The 21,072-nt window shown below is 43.6% G+C and overlaps 1 protein-coding gene across 1 annotated transcript in view; it reads right to left on the bottom strand.

Annotated features, from left to right (window-relative positions):
* The window catches only part of Cfap54 (cilia and flagella associated protein 54), a 346,516-nt gene that overhangs the window by 156,255 nt on the left and 169,189 nt on the right, over nt 1-21,072 (bottom strand). The window contains exons 38-44 of the mRNA XM_063255344.1: nt 19,554-19,777; nt 19,324-19,459; nt 15,957-16,068; nt 4,797-4,949; nt 2,535-2,729; nt 881-968; nt 193-402 (exon numbers count right to left, since the gene is read on the bottom strand). Of these exons, the coding sequence (XP_063111414.1) occupies nt 193-402; nt 881-968; nt 2,535-2,729; nt 4,797-4,949; nt 15,957-16,068; nt 19,324-19,459; nt 19,554-19,777 (1,118 nt within the window). The remainder of the gene's footprint in view (nt 1-192; nt 403-880; nt 969-2,534; nt 2,730-4,796; nt 4,950-15,956; nt 16,069-19,323; nt 19,460-19,553; nt 19,778-21,072) is intronic.

Below are 21,072 nucleotides of genomic sequence, written 5' to 3'. Positions count from 1 at the left end.
ACGTTAGGGGCAGGAAATGTGACGTGAAGAGAAGACAAACATGTCAGAAGTGTCTCGGTGAAGTAAAAGGCATCACCCTGTGTGATACCCATACACTGCCCAAGAATCCAGTGTGCACGTGACATGGCACCAGTGGGCACCCCAAAAGCCTCCTGGTAGCTAGGGACCAGGCCATTGTCTCTTCATACTCACTGTGCGATCTTCGCTGATATGACCGCACCTTGCAAACACCCCCAAATGCCAACTTTTGACAGAAACTCCTCACTGTAGTCTTTGAAGCCCACGGGTGAGTACTGGCTGGTGGCAGTGGGGAGGGAGGCACCCAACTCTCTCCAGGTATGCAGCACATCTGGTTTTCTGAATATGTCATCAAGAGCTTGACACCAACACTTCAAAGCAGCCCTAAGACAGAAACAGAGCATCTAGCAGAATGTTTCCATGCCAGTTGGGCTCTTTGGCTGCACAACCCTGAATGTGTGCATTTGTTAGAAAACATAAACAAAATATTCTGTGATATTAAAAATACATTTTCTGCATTCAGGTAAGAGGAAAAACCTGAAATGCTACGATCTTATCCCATCTATGCTAAAAGCAAATGCTAGGTGTTCCCATTTGCTACAGGGAGGTAGCCAAACGAGGCTTTCTTCCAAAAGGTCAAACAAGTACACCAGGGATACAGTCAGTGAACATACTGGAGAATAATTCTATGCCAGCTATAGCCCATAATGGTGTCTTCCAGCAGCATTTGGTACATAAAATGAAACAACAAAGTATTGGTATACAACTAAAAGTTATGGAAGACAATGTATTGTCATGAGTATTACACATTTTTTTCATAGAGAAAGGTTGACCTTATTCTACTGACTCCTAAAAAATCTACCTTTTCTTTCCTGCAAAGATGAGAAGACTTCCAAGTGCGTGCAAGGCCTGAACTTTAAGGCTTCTTTGATTGCTGGCTTGGAGAACATCTGTATTTTTAATCAAGTAAAAGAACAAATGTCAGTTCCAAGAAGAGTATTTCCTTTATATTTGCAAGAATATTTTAAAGTGCATTATTCCTTAACTGTGTAGACTGCAATATGAAATGTGCAAGTTAATAGTGCTTTCAAATGTCAGATAATATATACACCCAAGGCAGAGCAAACGATGTTGTTTGAATACAGAGGATGGGGAGATGGGGTCTATCACTCAGGAGACAAAAGGGCTCCATGCTGAGAGTGGAAAGGAGCCAGGCAGGTTGAGATGGGGAAAGGCTATATACATGCACCAGGGCACGATAGGTGTGATGGGAATATAGCTTTCCTGAGAGGGTGCGCTGGGGAGCAGAGGGAGGCAGTGTCCCAATTGTGAAGATCCTTAAATTTCAAGCAGAGAAATGTGGAGGTTACCCTGTAGCAAATGGGAAGGCCCAAAGAGTTTGTGTTTAGCCGAGATGGGATAAGATCACAGCAGTTGAGGATTTGCCTTTTACCTAAATGCAGAAAATGCATCTTTCACTTCACAGAATATTTTGTTTATGTTTTCTAACAAATGCACACATTCAGGGATGTGTGGCCAACCCTCAACTGCGTGGCAGTGGTTTCTAATGCTGGCAGTACTGTCCCTAAGAAGGCGCTTCAGAAGCACCTTCTGGTGTTGGTATAGTAGCAGCCCTGAGTGCTTAAATGGTCCCCAATGTACAAAAACCCCCCACAGTGAAGAAAAGAGTGAGAACCTATCTGTAATTCTCTACCAGCCAACTTCATTTTACACATAAAAAGAGGATGTTAGTGCATGATTTCTAAATGTAACCACAGTAGGACTTTGCTTTGTTCAAAACTTCACAAAGACTTACTCAGCACTACAGAAAAATCACGTTACCAAACTTAATGATGCTGATACTGTTTAAGTCACCAACACAGAGCTCCTGTGTCAGCTCCCATCTGGAGCTGTCATATTCATGTTGATTACAGGAAGCAGCATTTGACTGCTCCATAGCTTCTAAAGCCTGAGCATTTACACGCTAACCCACAGATTCTTTTATTATAAAGTGACACTGTCTTATTTATCTCCTATTTTATATATAGACCTACTGATTTTTTTTAAAAATGTATGTAGGAAGAATATATTAAATATAATTTTATTTCAGGCAATAAAGGGAGAATTATAAAACATTTCTTGCAAAAAGGGGGAAATTGGGTCTGGGAATACATTATTAAATTTGTAGAAAAGATAAATCAAGGAGAAAGACACAGACAACAGAATCCAGCCGACCAGAGCAAGGCACCAGTAGCGTTTCCACCCCACAGAGGGATTCACAATTAAAGAGAGATGGGCAGAAGTGTTGGTGACCTAGAATTTCACAGTGGTGACAGCCAGCTGGGAAAGCAGGTGTAGGAGGGGACTGGGACTAGCCGATCACTACTTCCAAAGGCCTGATGAATACATTCCATGTCCAAGCTCTTTCATCAGCTTGCGACCTGTCAGTGCCAGGTGGATTTCAACGCTCCTACAGAGGGCTGATTGCACGGGGGTACACAGGGAGTTAACCTTACCAATCGTTTGGTGATAAGAAGAAATTACCAATCCGAGCTGTGAATAGGGAAGTTTGCTTTTCTCCACTGAACTAAAAACTCTGAACTGCTCCTGAGAAAGGTCAGGGGGTGTTGACATGTGGATCTCTTCTATCCCCAGACAAAATTCCACTTTCCCAGAAGACAATTTTACACTGTTCACTCCTCCTTTCTCTCCTAAATTTGTGGAAACAAAATTAAAAACTTAAAATGGAGAATGCAGGGAAGTTGGTGGAAAGGGAAAAGGCAAAAGAAATGGAAGGGAGAAGGAGGGAAAGGTTTTGCATAGGACTTAGATTTATTGCAGTTTCGGGGGGCACTGCCCACTTAAACTTGGGTCCAGGATCATTTTTGAAGACCCTAGCGTTGCGTGGATGTGCTCTAAATTCGTGTTGTTTCATTAAGAGCTCGTCAAAGGGAAAGTCAGCCAGAAAGTTAATGCAAAGGTAACATTTTGCTTCTCCTGGGAACTGGCTGAATTTACACAGTTAGAGTTTGCCTTTTTTAAAAACAGCTTCCAGCAGTAAGATGTTAGTTTGCCTCTGAGGCAGAAACCTCAGGGATAGAAGCAACACATACATAGCCTGGGTCTAAATCAGAAAAAAGTAGGAAAAGCCTATGTTGGAGTACACACGGGAAAAAGAAAAGGAAAAAACGTGCTAGGGAAGCAGTCAAAATAGAGAAAGAAGCTAATACAAATTCTAAAGTCCACAGGCTGAGGAGTGGGGATAAGCCACTGAGAATAATTTGGTACCCGGCAAGATTCACAATCAGTAAAAATCATTCTTAGGAATTGTATTTGCTTCATTAATTTACACCTTTACCAATCACTTATATATTTAGTAACTTCAAGGATGTAGACTGTTAATTTAATATAATATGAATCTGCAGATAATACAACCAAAAACTGTATAGTTATAGAGAGTGTTTTGTCCAGGATAAAATGGGAGCTCAACAACAATGGCAAATAAACAAAACTCAGTCAGTGGGTTTTTAAAAATGGGCTAATTTCTAAAAGATTGATTCAGTGGAACTTAGCGTCTTATTTAAATATAAGTCAATCTATTTAAATTACTTTAAAATATGATTATTTTAAATATATTAAGTTTATTCTTACATTCTGACAAATTTTCATAATAAGGTACATAAAAATGCTATTGAGTTCAAAATTTTTAAATAACCTAAATATATACAATTCAGGATTTTTTTCTTGCCTAAATTTGAGAATATACTTCTTTGAGTTTACCATGCAACTATTCAAAAGTTCTCCCCTGACTGAATTCACAAATTAATAGCTGTTGAGAAGAGAGAAAAGAAACAGATGTAATATAACCAACCATACTGAACATTGTATTAAGCTAAAGGAAGGCTCTAAAATCATAATCTATGAAGGCTCTAAAATCATAAGCTATGGTATTAGCAAGAAAACAGATTGATGGTTCCTTTAAAATGTAGCCATTTCTTTGAGACTGAAAAAGGTGGTGTTTGGCAAAAGATTCTAGTTAACAAAGTATAACTCAACTCATCCACTAAGGAAAGCAACATAAAAACGTAACCCCACCCCTGCAAAGGAAACTATAAGAACATCAATGTATGACATTAAAAAATAATGAATATTATCATCTTAGCTACTTTTCTTGTTGCTGAGACAAAATACTCAACACCTAAAGTTAAGCGGGAAAAGGTTTTTATTTGGCTCAAAGTTTGTAGAGGTTTTAGTAGTTGGCTGGCTCCAAGGCAGGGTGGTGTGGCAGAGGAGAAACATTCATGTTGCGCAGAAGGTAGCAAACCAACAAGGGTCCTTAACAGCGTCTTTCTGCTCTCTTATTTTACCCAGGCTGCTTAGGGTGGGTAGCACTCACCCCCTTACGGCCTAGTGCCCTTGAGCCTAGCACCGTACCATGAATCAATTCCACTGTCACACACTCTAGATCCAGCCACCTCTAAAAGAGCCCCTGCTATGACCACATGAGGCTTTGGGGAACATCTAAACATAAGCCATAACAATTATCGTCACATCTTCTATCCTTAACTTGGCAGAAAGCGTAAAAGCAGGGGAGAAGGTGCCTTGGTTAGAATAAAACATCAAAGAGAGGTGATGAGATCCACCAGACAGGAGAGAGCAAGAGGTAGTGAGGGGTGGAGGGGCCAACAAACAAGAGGAAACACTCAGCAAAGTGTTGTCTCTCTGCAGGACAGGGACCTCACAAGACAAAGCTCAAGAGACAGAGGATGAGAATTTACCTTGTGTCTGTGCAAGCAGTAAAGAAAGTAACTTTTTGCTGTGTCGGAATGATCTGTTATGGTATTTGGACTTTTCCAAGGTCTCTCTAAAGCATCTCAAAGTATCTGTCACATCCACAGGTACACAGACAAGCTGCTTCGCTCGGTTGTATTCTGGAAGGAAAGGGACAGGGAATAGGAAGGATGAGTTGGCACTCTGAGCCCACTAGTCACAAACCTGCTTCTCATTCAGAGAATTTCTTGGTGCAGCCTAAAACTGCTAAATTCAAAGCCCCCAGACCTGCAGCAGGTGCTTCAACATTTCGATCATTTTTCCCCCTTTTCGGTATAATTGAAAGTCCTTTCAAGAAAAAACTTAGGTAAGTTTTGATTCTTATGAAATGCAAATAACTTTAGATCTTGCCAATTTTCCTTATAAAGCCTCTTGCTTTTTCTTTTGGTGATCATAAAAAATGAAATAATCTCCTCTTCAGCAGCCTCTTCAAAGCAAAGGTGCCTTGGGAACAAGAGGAAAGGAGGAAACAAAGGCTCCCGGAGACGGGCAACTGCTCTCTGAAGGGTAGGAAAAGACAGGCTTCTCAGACTCAGGTGCAGGGCAAGGCGGCTGGGGCGGGAGTGGACCTGCACTAACAGGAGAGATGGTGGGAGACAGGGTCGTGGGCCTCTGGGGACTGAGTCAGAGTTCTGGGAATTAGGCTGCGTACACACCGGGAAGTGGCCCGGGAGACACAGGAACGACACAGAGGTTTACTTTTTCTCCAAGGTGGACATGCAGAATGCGCCCTGTAAATGCCAAGGCCTTTGAGAGCATAGCAACTTACTAAGCAACAATACTGCAGGACACTGAGGTTCTGAGTGTTCACAGTGGAGCTGCAGAGGTGGGCTCTCTGACACAGGACTACTAAAGTCACACATGCAGGGAGCATAGGTGACATGGCCCAGTGAGGGAAAGATGGATGCAGGAACTCAGAGAGGCAGGAAAGAGGAGGATGAAAAACTCCGTGAGGGAGAAGACATACCAGCCGGGCCTTAGAGAACAGGCTAAGAGAACTTGGTAAGGAAGAAAGAGGCACAGAGTTTTAGGTAGCTAGAAAGGAACAGGCACAGCTAATGTTTCCTGAGGACTTGTCAGATGCTGTTCTAACTCATTCGCTGTGACTCACTCTATCCTAAAAACAACCGTAAGAGGCGGAGGTCTGTACCACTATTATCCTCATTTATTGAAGGGAAATAAGGGAGGGTCTGCTGCTTCCCCAGTGGCACAGAACTAGCAGGAAGAGCAGGAGGGTGACAAGGCCAATCTCGTGGACAGAGCTGTCTCCTGGGGTCCTGGAGCACTGCCTCCTGAAATAGAAGCACCCTTTTGGGTGGAAAACCACGGAGGAGTCTGAGCAGGATGCTGCCAGGAAGCGATGAGGATTTCTGGACACGTTAGCTGACGTCATATTCACATCTGACTGTCCCACAAGAAGGCTAGTGGCTCAGAGACTGCCGAGCTGCCACCCAGACACTATGTGATTTAACTCAACTGCAGATGGTAGCCATGGACTCCAGGGAGGCGGATGAAGAACGTTCCAACGTGAGAAGCAACAGGAATGGCTAGCTGGCTCTGCATTAAAGGAAACAGGGAGTCACCTCTTCCCCGCCCCATCCTTTTCAGGACTGACAACTTCCCACCCCACCTGAAAAGAAGACACGCGTGGAAGCCATCCACGCAGATCCTCTACCTCGGCCACCCAGTCGGGCCCTGTGCCCACCTGCACTTCCAGGCATTTCTCCAGCGTTCGCATCCCCCCTCTGCTCTGCTGAATCATCCCCAGTGGCGCATGTTCCTGTGATTCCTTCTATCATTAAAAATAAAAGAAGAAAAACATCCGCCGCCCCCCCCCCCGCCATCTTGACTCTAATTTCCCCTCAGGCCACCATCCCATTTCTCCACATCACTTTATACCAAAACTCCTGAAAAAACTTGGCTTCCCTCATAGTTTTCCATCCTCTCTTGAGGCCACTTAAATGAGGCTTCTTCTCATCTGGTTTAAAAAATTCTTCTCCAAGTCCTTAAAGCAACCCATGGGGTCCTCCATGAACTGGCTCCCTGTGACTGCTCAGTCCACTCCTCACCCACCGGTCTCTCCCTCGCTCCCTCCCACAAAGGCTTGCTCCTGCTCCACAGTCTTGGCAGCCATGGTTCATTGTGTTCTAGAACATTCTTCCCCCAGATACCCTATGTCTTCCACTTGACTTCTTGAGGCCGCTGCTTAACTGTTACCTTCTAAGTGAAGCCTTCCTTATCACCTTACTTAAAACTACAGCTTGCTCTCTTTAAAACTTCTCTGTGAAGCACTCAGTCTTTTCACACTGTGGTTTTAACGTGTTTATGGACTGGCTCCCATGATGGCAGGGATTCTGTCCATGACGTCACCTACTATATCCCGAGTATCCTCAGCAAAACCTGTTACATGGTGTGTGCTCAGCAAGTGTTTGTTAAATAAATGAATTGCTGGGGCAAGCTTCGTTAAGGATCTCTCCTATAAGCCCATCTCAGTTGCACCTGTGACAGTGCTCTTGTCCTCTAAACCCTGCCTAGGGCTACACAATGCTACGCAAGACACATCCCCTACTCCTCAGACCACACCCTCACGCACAATGCCTGGAAGACTGTAGAGTTCTCACATTTTTCAGTTTTTCTTGCAAGAATTCATGACCTTGGGTTTTTAGTCTTCCTCTCGTTGGAGAGTGAGATCAGGGACAGAAGATAAATGAGTACCTTAGTGTAGGTTGCTATAAGTAATCACTATAGGCTGGATGGCTTATATACAATGGTTTATTTCTCACGGAGCTGGTGGCTGGAGGTCTTAGACCATATGCCAACGCAGTCAGGCTCTAGAGAAGGTGCGCTCCCTCCCTGGCAGATTATTACCTATCAGCTGTTTTTTTCACTTGGCTGACATGGACCTCAAAAGCTCTCTTTTTTAAAAGGGCACTTGCGAGGTTAAATTGAGGCATGACCCAGACCACCAGGTCAGGGAAAAGTGAGGCAAAAAGCAAAGTTTATCTAACCAGGGTGCAAGCAGGTCAAGAGCGATAAGAGCACCTGCCCCAGCATTGGGCAGGACAAGGGGAATTTGCATAGGGGTGGGGGGATTGCAGGGCCTGAGTCTGAGGGAGCAGGGAGTCTTGGTGAGCCCGTATCTTGCAGGTGCAGCTGCGTAGAGCAGTTGCTCACTCGTCTCGTTTTGCAAGCTCTGGCTCCCGTTATCTCTGTGTCTCCGCAGCTGCAGGCTGCAGTCATGCTCGGGTCCTTTTTCTTTTCTGTCCAGGTGGGGCTGACAATGCTAACCTCATTCATGAGGCTATCACGCTCATGACCCAAATTCTCTCCAAAGACCCCATGTCCTGACACCAAACACTGAGGGTAAAAATGTCAACACACGAATTTTGAAAAGCCACAGACATTTGGCCCAGAGCAACAAGCAAAAAGAAGGGAGGAAGCTGAAAATTCCCACATAATAATAATAATATCCAGGCCTAGTTTTAAATAGCTGTTAAAATTGAGATGGTAACAGTTACTTCTGGGGCCTGTTATTTGAACATGTGTGAAGTATCTAGCATATGCCTGCTGTGGAGTAAACAAATAGATGTCACAAGTGCTAGTCATGTATTTTTAAAACTCAGGTATGTGCCACATTTATTTTGGTCAAGGACAGACTATACATATGATGTGGTCTCAAACTGGTATCATAGTCGTCTTAGTTTCTGTAAACACACTCTGATGTCCCCAAAATGACAAAAGTGCCTAAGAATGCATCCTATTGCTAAGCAATAGAAGTACTCAAGAGTTGACCACTCACAGATACAAAGCACTATGCCAGGCATGGAGGAAACAAAAACGAACAAAACAGACACAATCCTTGCTTTTACAATGTTCACATTATAGAGCAGAAACCCAAAAACTGAGCTGGGCATGGTAATGCACGCCAGGGGTCTCAGCACTCTGGGAGACTGAGGCAGAAGGATCTCAAGTCACAGCCCAGCCTGCGCAATTTAGAAAGATCTTGTCTTGGGGGCCGGGGGCTGGGGATTTCGCCCAGTGGCATAAGTGTCTGCCTTCCAAGTGTGTAGTCCTGAGTTCGATCCCCCGTACCAACAAAAAAAAAGATCTTATCTCAAAATAAAAAATAGAACAAGGTCTGGAGATTGCAACTCAGGACAAAGGCTCTGGCTTCAATCCCAAGTATCATCTAGGAGAAGGGAAGGGGGAGGGGAGAAAAGGGGAGGGAGAAGGGAAGGGCAGAGAGAGGGGAAGGGAAGGGAGAGGGGAAGGGGAGAGAGAGTAGATGAGGGAAAGGCAGAGGGAAGGGGAGAAAAACTCAACCAATGTTATTTATAATAAAAAAAATCATCATCAAATATCTGCTGCTGAATAACTCCACTTTGTGTTTTTCCTAAACCCCATTTCTTTTTTTTCAATTCCCCTGTAGTCTAATTAGGGTTCTGCCCATGGTTTGTGGCTGTCTACATCAGATAAATGATGCAAAGCAACAAGCAAGTCTCATTAGCTTCGGCGCCCTTCTTCTGCTCCCAAGGGGCCTCCTCTGATAGATGATAATCAAGAAGCTCTTCCAAAGGCACCGACACTACCTCGGGCTGTAGTAATGGTCTGAAGGCGGTCGTTACATGTAATATGTTATATGTTATATGTTTTGTTGAACCAAGTGTAGAAATGGAAACTGAAAAGGTGATGACTCCTGAGAGTTAGGTCCCCCGAGGAAGGCACTCACGGAGTGATTTGAAATGTGGTGCTGCTTGCTACACAATTGTTCAGATCAATCCAAATGCCCAGAGACACTTCTAACACACACTTGAGAACTCAATAACCCTGCCAGAGAATTTAAATACCAGAAAGGTCAAAACTCAAGGAATAGATCCCACGTAGAATGGAGAAAACAGTTCTAATAAAAGGCATAGCTAGGGTTACCTCCCCTACAGAGCTAAATAAGCAAGCAAGTTACTCATCAAGATAAGCATAATCTGTAAAATGAGGTATTCTCACGTTTCCAAATCCTACCGAGACTACACCAAATTACATATGCATTATTAAACAGTCGGGGGGAGAACAGGATGCCGTTAAATAATGAGAATGCCGAACGTTCCCAGCACCGGAGCATACAATATCTGCTGTGCAGAATTAAACGTACCAAGCATTACCACCAGATGCCCTTTTTCCAGAAGAAAATCTATGAGGCTCTACAGCGGCAATCTTCTCCAGAAGCCATCATGAGTATACTCAGTCTTACAAAGGAATTTCAAACACATCATGGTGATATACGTAAGACCCAGCACTGTTATAAACATGCTAATGACCTGAGTTCAGTACACTGAAAAAATTCAGCATCTTCAAAATTTGCCAAATAAACCCAAAACACAGGTCAAAAGATGCTTCTAGTTGCAGAGGTCCTAGGGTCTAATAAAGAGCTAGAAATTAGAAGCCAAGATTTTAACAGCTTAATGTAAAATCTGTAATTAGAGGCAGAGACACCTAAAAACTACCATGCCTTCACAGTATGTCAGAATAAGTGTCCGTCTCCTATGACCACCAAAATATAGCAAATTATTTCTTGAGGGCTGTAAATTTAGAAAAGAGTCTAACTTGGAAGGAACTTTGGAGAACAGGCCGGGTAGCCCAGTGAGGCATTCATGTGGGGAGAAATTAGACAAACCAGGGTCTGTCCCACTACTTGCAAAGAATGTTTAATTTTCCCATCTGTAATATGAATATACAATACTACCACCTGAGACTAAAAATCAAAGAGTCTAAATATAGTTTCAGGCAGTTTTACTGATGTTATTACAATGCTTTCCAAATTCTTCTCTTCAATATGACTGCTCTAGCCATAACTCAAATTGGCCATCCTTCCGCTAACAGTTGAGAATCAACCCAAAGGCCCACTCCACACTGACCACACCTCCCTTCCCGCTCTGTCCTGCCTTCCCACCCTGCCCTTCCAGGTGTAGCTTTCCCCAGAGGCCCACAGCAGATGGTGCCCTCCACAGCACAACAGCTCGGGGCACCCAGGGCTAGAGCTTTGCTAGGTGCACACCTCTGCTTCTCTTGATGTTAGTCATCCTTTTGATAACAACTATTTTCAACACACTTTCTCACATTTGTAGCAATGCTTTTTAGTCATGGATCCTAAAACAAAGAAACCCCTGAGGTTTCACAGGCAGAATCAAAATAAAAAGGTGAACACACCCCAAAAGAATCACATTCTTTGATCCGAAGTAGTCGCCTGATCTGACTGCTTACAGGTGGTTCTGCTGCGTTTACTGTAGAGGAGGGGCTCATTTGATTCCATACCGACTGCCCAACTGCCCGACTGCCCGACTGCCCGACTGCCCGCATCTGAACACTGTTCTCCAGCCCTCCTGCCTCTGTTTCCCTCAGGGCCCGCTCCTCTCTGTCACACTCCTCTGGAAAGTCCCTACCCTAAAAACTAAATTAAAGAATAATGGGACATATTATAGTAACTTTTTTGTTGTCCTATTAACCTGACTTGAACCCCAGTATTGCTCTCCCCATCTTGTTCTGATTATTATATATTCTATTTTGTTTGATAGTATCAAGTTTGAGGGAATAGGCAATCACTTTGAAGGCAACAAGATATACTATGATGGCCAATATGGATTGACTATCATCCTTTTTTTTTTTGAAGTCCTGTAAGGTCCTCACTGTAGATTTTATTGGTTTTGTTCCATATTGTTTTGATCAATTCTATTATACCTGATGTGATAGACAACTCAATTTGAAAATAGCAAGAGGCACAATGGTAACCACTTTTGATCACCTGCTATTCTATTTTTGCATCCTGTGCTATGCCCACCCTTCTGTTCTAACTGACTCTGTTTTGTTTAGTCACATTTGTTTCTATTCTCTTCAAAAAAGTAATAAGAACCGTGAGAGTAATAAAGCCCTAAAAGTCTAATTGTTACTGTAAAAAGGAGAGGAAAGTAGGTGGACTAAGGGATATAACCGGAGGTATGTTCGAGAGTGTAGGACGGAAAACCATATAACTGAGCTTTTGTTGGGTCACTGAATGGAACTGTCTCCAATTCCACTGTATGAATGTTCACTTTATATTTAATTTAATTTAGTGATGTGGACAACTGTTTCTGGGAAGATAACGTGTAGCCTGTTAACTGGTGATTTCGTACTGAATATATTTTTTTTTAGAAATACTGTATTATTTGTACCCTTTTACTGCATTGTTTTTTATGCCCTTTTTTTCTTCTCTCTTTAAATAAAAACAAATAAAAAAGAAAAAAGAAGAAGAAAGTCCCTACCCTCTCGCCCTTAGCTGTGTTTCCAACTCCCTGCCTCCCTAAGGAATCCGCCTGCACCCAGTGAGAACTCTTTCATCTTCTAGCCTGTCCACCCAGCAGCTTCCAGCCCCAGGTCCAATCTCCTGCCTGCCTGCCTGCCTTCCTTCCTTCTTACCCTCCCTCCTTCCTCTCTTTCTTCCTTCCCTCCTTCCTTCTTTCTTTTTCCCTTTAAGCCTTAGCAGGAGGGTTTTACCCTTCTGTATGAAGCTAATCCCCCTCTGCCTCAGCTCTGTCTTTTTTCTCCTCAAGGTCCTTATTCTGTCAAAAATCCTCCTCTTGCATCTCTAAGGTCTCCCTCTCCGCTGCCTCTTCCCATTTAATATACAAATATGCTCTCTTTTTTTCAATAAAAGGACACCCAACGGAGCAAAGGACCTTGCAGGACTTCCCCCAGGACTCCCGAGCTCCCCGTTTCCCTCTACCTTCTGCAGCTCGCCCTCTTTCTTGTCACTACCAAGCCTCTTGCAAGGCAATTCTCTACCAAGTGACTCTACAGGTCCAGATCAGTACCCCCACTCTTCTGGTTATTTCCAAGGTCACAAAGTCATTCAGTCAGCAAATAGACGCTAAGTTCCTGCTATGCACCAGACACTGAAGGTCATATTAATGAACAAAGCAATGGTCCTTTGCACTCATCAGACTTACACTGTACTAGAGGGAACAAATTAGCAATCAATAAATATTAAAAAAATTGTAACGTATGCAGATGGTGAGAAGTGCTTCAGAGTGAAAAACAGAGGACAGAGCAAAGATAAAACTGGGAGGAAGCAGTTGGGGTTTCTAGTCAGATCTGGAAAAGCAACTCAGGAGGGGGAAACAGAGAGAGCTAGGCCCAGCTCTGCACAGCACAAAGCAGGCTAGACAGTGCCCACCCATTTGCCAAAGGCCTGTCATCACCGTGCGACTCACTGACCACTGACCACTGCTCTTCCTGAAAGCTCTCCTTGCCTTGGCCTTGCATGTCCCACTCTCATTTACCACGCGTCGCTCCTCACAGGCCGGGCCCCACTCTTTCATGTTCTGCTCTTTCTCTGTTTGCTCCCGTGACAGCTGTTGGGGTGGTGCCTCCTCACCCCCAGTACAGAGTCACTGAGCACACTTTCCTGCCTCTCTGAAGGTAAGCGTGGCCGTGCAACTTTAGGCAATGAAATGCCAGCAGATGTGACATATGTCACTTTCTAGTAGTAGCTGCATGAGCCAGTGCATGATTTCCCACCTCTTTATCTTGCTGGAAAAAATGGAAACAATAAACCAATCTCATTAGGTGATTATGACCTAATATTCACAAAGCACGCGAGAGAGCGCCTGGAGCACAGTTCTTTCACCGGAGCTGTCACAGAGTTACATAAGAGAACCCACGAGTGGCCCTTATCACACCACAAACCCAGGGCTGGGCCCAGAACCTTTCTGGAGGAGTCTCCCAAGAGAGCGCCCCCAGAGGCGGCCCTGGCATCCTGTTACTGCCTTGGAAACAGTCACAGAATCTGTGTCAAGGTGGACATTCCATCCATATGAGCAGTACGCCAGGTGCTCAATGCCACTAAATACAGTTGCACAGCAAGAAAATCTTTCCTGTGTGTGATAAGACCTGGAGTATTTGTTACTGCTCTGCAGCCCTAGCCCGTTTTGATTGGCACAATTTCCAAAACGGAGCTATTCAGGAGGTTACCCCAAGGGTTGCCACAGCCAAGTCCCTGGCTGCAACCACCACCAACATATTGATGACCAAGGTACAGCTCTCCGGCAAGCTCTCTCTTGAGGGCTCCAGTGTATACCCAGGCACGTGCAGATGGTTCTACTCGGTTACCTCCCAGGCAGACTCTGTCACTCCAAAGCAAGCTTTGCTTCCAACCCAAGCCTCCCTTGGATTTCCCTGTCTGTGAAGGCACCATGATCCATCTTTAAGGAACCAGGACTCTGAACTCCCTTCTCCACCTATCCTTAACCCCCAACCAGTCCAGAGAACATCCAGGGTCCTCCTCTGCCTTTCCTTAGACCCGTCCCCTCCTCTGTTCTCACCACCCAGCCCCAAGCCTTGGTCATCTCTGCTTTCACATATGAGCTAAACACAGTCACCCTCCTGCTTCCACGCAGGCTCATGTCAAGGTTCTTTCAAGAACGTCACTATTGCACCCGTGTTTATAGCAGCGCAATTTGTAATAGCTAAATCTTGGAAACAACCCAAATGCCCATCAACCGCAGAATGGATAAAAATGATGTGGTATATTTATACAATGGAGTATTATTTGGCTATAAAGAAAGATAAACTTGAGGCTTTTATAGGTAAATGGATGAAACTTGAGACCATACACGTTAGTGAAATAAACCAAACTCACATGTGTAAACATTGTATTGTCTCCCTAGAGTAAAATGCTGAAAGAGTAAATTAGATCCAAAATGTAAAATACATATGGTGAAAGCGACAGGTAAAGAAAGTGCTCAAAAGGAAAGAACAACTGGGATAGAGGGAGAAGAAAAGAAAGAAGGGAATACACACACACACACACACACACACACACACACACACACACAAGATATATAACTACACTACTAACTTCTGTTAGTTCACCAAAAAGAACAGTTTGTGTTTTCATTGTTCAATTGTTTGATAATTTTTATCCCTCTATCTTATAATCTGAACAACTACCTTGAAGATAACAATATACAATATATTAACCCGTGTTAATTTCCTATTATTTTGTTTTGAAATTCTGTATCATTTTCATTTTATTCATTTTTTAAAAATTGTATTCATCCATCCAAAAAAACAAGACCGTAACTATATAATTTGTCATCTCGCTTCCTTCTCTGAGTCCTTTTCCCCGGCATCCCTCAGCTCTCCAGATAAAAGCTGAATCTCTCTCTCTGACCTGTCAGACACTGTATCATCTAACACCTGCCCACATTTACAAAGTCAGCTTTTTGCCTTTTGCTGTCTTTGAAAAGCAGGTGCTAGATGTTAATGATTACTGTTTATAGCAACAGTAATAATGTTACAGACTTCATCGTGCATGTTATAATCTCTGATATATTTTCTGAACTCTTTGAACTACACACTTAAAACAACAGTAGCTATTCAGTCAGTGTTTGCTGGACAGTGTTAGGCTGGGTGACGGCCTCAGTAATGAATGAGTGAATGAAACGCATGATTAATACATACACACATACTCACATCAAATCAACAGACAAGTGGAAGACTTCTAACTCTTCAAAGAGAAGACTTACACTTTCTTCCTAAGCCAGAAAAGTGTAATTGCGAGTGGGCATCATTTATGTTCTCATTTTATTCTGTTGCCTCATTTCTTCAAGTTACACTGACAGCAGCATTCTGAAAGGGTTTATCCACTAAAAAGCAAACAGGGCACAACATTCTCCAATCATCCCCTGCATACTAGTTAAAAGAGCACGGTGGAGCTGTGAGCGAGCCTGCAGAATGATCCACAGTGCACTAATTATGGAAACGGTAGCCTTTACAGGAGGGAAGACCAAACGAAGGAAATAGCAAGAAGTTCAAATAGCCAGCAGTTTCCAGTGAGATGAAACAGGGACTGTTTCCCACCAATGCACCTGTTTCTTTTCTTCCGTTTTCCTTCTTTAGCTTATAGAGTAAACTTTTTAAAATATTTTAACCCTCGATAACTGACATGCATAGCAACAGAAGGTAGTAAATACCAAATGGATTCTTTTTGAATAAACCTGCAAAGGAGCTCTTACAAATATTTTAATTGTGGAAGATTTGGCATGAAGAAAATTCAGGTTCAATCTAAAACTGACTCAGACCTGAATGGACGAGCATTTTCAGTAAGTCTGTAGGGCCTCTTGCATCCATTACTGTGCTGGGCGGAGGAGAATCAATCTTCAGCTGCTTCCCCATGAAATTTCGGCAGGTGATCTTCAGAAAAAGATGAAAAAAAATATGATTTAGTCAGTTATTTAGAGTTAAAAGATTTGGCTTACTTAAAATATTTATCTCAATTTTTTTTTATTTGTCAAGATGAAGAGATACAAAACACTGCTACAAATAAAAGCTGAAAGGAGGCATTAGGTCATGAGAACTTTGGGGGGGAACATGGCCATATAATTTTTCATGTTCCTTGTGTATAGCACAGCTGGAAAAGCATTAGGCAAATTATGCAGAGCAATTAGAATATGGTTTCCTGGTATTCCATAAATTCGTGCATCTAAATATACCTTCCATTATGTAAGCTGAAACATAAAGTATCTCCTGCCCCTGCAATGGCAGGTTTCTCCAGCCTACTCATAATTAAGGCAATTTTAGCTTCCCAGATAAAGTTTCACAAAACTAATTTCCTCTGCAGAAGTTAATTCCTAACAGATATCTGAGCCTGCAAGTTGTAAAATACTTGAAAACAGAAAACTTTTAGACAAAAGCAAATTCATTTAAAGAGTTTGAGACTCTTCTCTCTCCATTTCTCCAATCCCGTTCCTTGATCAGACCTAGCATTCAAAATACAGCCCTTCTTCTCAAGCAGATAATTCTTCTTTATCTTCCTTTATTTTCCATAATGAGATATAAACAGACTAATAAAATCTCAATTCCTGCCTGCAGTCTAAAGAGGCTCTCGCTGACTCAGTCCTCCCTGCCTCTCCAACTTGCTAAACAAATCTTTATGGACCACCTATTATGCGCCAAATACTGAAAGGATAACACATCAGAGAAACAAACAGCAAACATTTCCACTTTTTATGGAATTTATTCTAATAGAAGAAGAAAAATAAAATAGGGAAGTATGTTGACAGTATACTAAACGTAATTGCTGTCGCAGCAAACAGAGCAAAGGCTTATATAACTTTAAGCAAGATGGTAAGGAAAGGCCTAAGCATGAAGGCAACACATGGCAAAAATGATAATGGAATTTGAAAAAGACAGAGGAAAACCAGGGTGTATGGGGGCGAGGGGTCCTCCAAACAGGGGCCACAGCAAAAGCAGAGACCTTGAGGCAGGTATACCGTAAGGAACAGGGAAGTTAAACCGTGCAGTTCACACTTGAGAGTCGCAGCATGTGAGTCCTTGGAGACCACAGGGAGCACGCACTTGTGTGACTTACACGAACGAGGTGTGTGCTACTAAGGCCACAACAAGTAAGTTCACAATACCGTGAGTCGAAGACGGGGAGAGATCATCAGGATTTAAACAGAGTCGTGACCTGATCTGGCTTGGGCTTTTAAAGAGTCATTCTGCCTGCTGCAGGACTCCAGCCTAGCTAGGGCTGCGGTGTAATTAACTCGAACACATAAAACAGTGGTTGCCTCAGAGAGATGGTAGTGGTGAGAAACACTCAGGTGCCGACTACACTTTGAGGGCAGAAGATCTGGAAACTAATCTGAAGTATGGCAAGAAATGAGAGGCGTCCGGGTGGCCTCCCAGGTGTCCAGCCTCAGCAGCTGGGAGGAGGAGGCCATCAGCAATGGAGGCGGAGAGATTCCTCGAGATAGACTTCTCTAAGAAGAGGCTTGCTAAATTTGCAAGGTGCATTCGTGTCAAAGAGATGGCACTGACCAGGCAGCACAGTGGTTTTTCACAGGTCAGTTTAGTTAGAACTAAGCTAAGACAAGGAAAGGGCAGGAAACATCCATCTGGCAGGATATCCACAATGAATCCCAGTTCTTCCAGCAAACGTTCACGTAGGCACAGCTGTGAAAGAGTTTTGTGGGTGCTAATTGAAGTTCTTAATGAACTGAGCGTGAGCTGGGGAGATCACCTTCAGTGGGCCTGACCTAACTGCACAGTGGTCTCCAGGGCTCCAAACACCAAGCAGTGATCAGACCTACAGCTGCTCTCTCTTCGTGGTCCGGCTGTGGATAACAGCTTCTGTCCATGCCCGTGGAGCTCCTTCTGACAGCCTCTCCTTGGACTTGCTTAGCCTGCACTCACAATCACCTAAGTCAATTCGTTGCAATAAATCCAGACACTGAGACAGATGGATACAGAGAGCTGTCTTGCTAATTCTGCTTCTCCAATTGAAGCGTGGCTGCTGAGGGATGTATTCGATATTCCGACACAACACTCAGGAGTGGGGTCCAGAGTGGAGATGGAATGGACAGATGTCATAAAGATGCCCTTAGAGCCACAGGCTGAATTTACTTCCTGAGGGAGAGCGCATGAGTAAACAGACAGGAAGTCCAAGAGCAGAGTCTCAGGGTACACTAACACCAAGACCCTGGGGAGAAGAGGAAGTCACAGCAAAGAAGGCCAGAAAGCACAGCGCTGCTTTGGACAGGCCCGTCTCCACCCCATTCCAGCCAGGCAGACCTTCTTGCTGTCCCATCTCAGGACGCTTGCCTTGGCTCTCCCCTGGGGCTGGGGAGCATCACCCTAAAAGGTCTCGCTAAACTCTCCACCTCCTGCCCCAGCCCATCGATAGCCCACTGATCTAGTTCATTCTCTTTGGAGAACTTAGGATGATCACAAAGCTTTCTAACTACTCCATCTCCATCCTCTGAAAGTAAACTCCATGAAGCAGGAACTCAGCTGTATTCTCCCCACATGGGACATACAGCAGGCAAGGGCCCCCCGGGACACAAGAGGCAGTCAACGGATGGAGGTGGCACCACAAGCCCACAGCAGGGACTGGATTCCAGTCCACATGTGCCAGGGACTCTAGGGCAGGACAAAGACTGTGCGGCTCTGACCAGGTGACCATTACATTTTTGTTAAAATGGTGGGAATATTAACTTGTATCTCTTCTCTGATTAAGCTAAGCACTGTCACCTTTGGGGGCCTGTGTCTCCATATAAAACTATTAAATGCTGTATTTTATAATTGTTTCAGTCTGAGTCTAATAAAACATTTTCTTTAACCTGCATGCTATTTTCTTATTTGAAAAGCAACTGAAACATTTATAGTGGGCCCCTAAAAGTATTGCGGGCTCTAGGCACTGCCCCAATTGTGCCTACTGGTAAGTCAGCCCTGACCTGACTATACACTACTGGTGGAAAAAGACTTAACTACAGTTCACCCTGTGCCTGGAAAACACCGGAAAGCAGAGAGCTCTGAGTAATGTCAGATGATTTGAATGATAAACGCCTAAGTGAAAATAACACTTTTCCAATGCCTAAGTCGTTTTTTTTAATATGCACACTAATAAGAAACGCACAGCTGCACAAATAAAAGAGCTGAACTTACCTTCATCCCATGTTCAGCCTCAAACCTTGCACAAGCTTGTTGGGGAACATCTGGGCCCTTGAACTTCTCTATTCTCAGAAGAAGCTGACGCTGGGCATAGACCAGGAGTGGCGTCACCTGTTCTGTGTATCTCTCACTAGCAGGAGCAAAGAATGCAGGAAAAAGCGAACGTTAGCTAAAAGACTTTCTGTGCAGTGAAGCCTCTGTCTTGTAATGACGGCGATACTCACTGGGAAATCATATTGAACTGAATGGCAAGTGACACTAGAGTTTCCCATTTTTCTACTTGATATAAAACTTCCAGTGATTTTAGCACAAAGTCATGGATCCATTTCAAATCAACCACATTAACATCGTCCAAAGGGTCCTCAAAAGTGAGGCTAGAGCCTCCGTTGTCATATTTGATATTCCCGTAACAGCTTGGAACACTGAATTCTCCTTTGTCTTCAACAGACTGCAAATGGTACATTAAAAAACAATTTGTGTAATTTCTGACTGTACTGCCTATTTTTCCTGAAAAATGAATATTATAACATGAAAAAGAATGGAACAGAAAAGAAAGTGTTACGCATGTTTTATTCTGCAAATCAAAGCTTGATAATTTGGGAGGTGCTATCCAGTAGACTTTTCAGTGACAATGAAAATATACAGGATTTGTGCTGTCTGATAATAGTTCGACACAGTCACTAGACACAAAAGGCCGCAAAATATTTAGAATGGTTTTAGTGCAACTGAATTTTTAATTTTCTTTAAGTATTTCAAGCTTAAGTTTCAATAATGATGCACACTAACATTTACCGCATTGGAACGCATAGGCTGGGGTCTCCACTTCATAGACAGTCACTACCCATTTATGTCATGGGATTAAACCAACATGCCAGAGTTTTTAGGAAAAACAAGCTCCAGTATCTATAAATAATGAAATTCCCTAACAACTTGATTACACTGACTAATGTACATAATTTATATCCGCTTCCTTGCTGCAAGGCAAACCCATGGAAGAAGTCTTCTAATCCCTCTTTTCACCTGGGTTACTGAAACTGGTGGCCACTGTTTCCACTATAATATTGCATTCATTTCCCCTACATCTCTGATGTGTTTATCTATTCTAAAAACTTCTGAGACAAAGCAAAGCTTGTTGGACCCATCTAAGTGAGGGTCAGTCTACAACCAAAACAGTTAAGCTATCCAAGTCCAGCTTCCCTGGACTTGCCATTAAGGGGCAGAGAAAGGATGAACAAAAGTAAATGCTAAGATTCACAATCCTTGAAGTTAAAAGACCTGTGAGATACAACTGCATAAGTGAGGCTGGGCTGCACAGGGCTGACCACCAGCTGCAGCACCTGCTCCCTAGCATAGCGCCCTGCCCACAGGATACGCTTTACAAAAGTTAGCTGACCTTGTACTGATACTACGAGCTCAGTCCCTAAGCCACCGGATCCACAGAAGACCTCCAGCAGCACAGTCTGCACAGAGGGCTCCCTCCGCGTCTTTGACCTAAGGCCTCCAAGTGGAGGTGCCCTGTCTTCCCCTCGCTGCTCTTAGTGAGTATGCAAGAGGTCACATCTATCTCAACTGACCCTTCCTGGGCGATTGCTCTGCCTGACCACAGGATCCCACAGGGACATTTCTTCACCACTCTATCCTCAAAGAAAGAGGGTTTCTGCTGTCTGTGGCTCATGCCCGAGCTGTGGAGTAAGTCCTTTTCTGAGATGAAGGATAGGGGAGTCCTCTGTGGTTACCGCTTCT

Source organism: Cavia porcellus, unplaced genomic scaffold (assembly GCF_034190915.1).
Source record: "Cavia porcellus strain 051 isolate PalLab524CR breed Dunkin Hartley unplaced genomic scaffold, mCavPor4.1 scaffold_8, whole genome shotgun sequence".
NCBI classification, from domain to species: Eukaryota; Metazoa; Chordata; class Mammalia; order Rodentia; family Caviidae; genus Cavia; species Cavia porcellus.
Note: the sequence above shows the minus strand (reverse complement) of the source record. Positions and strands in the feature narration are given on the sequence as shown.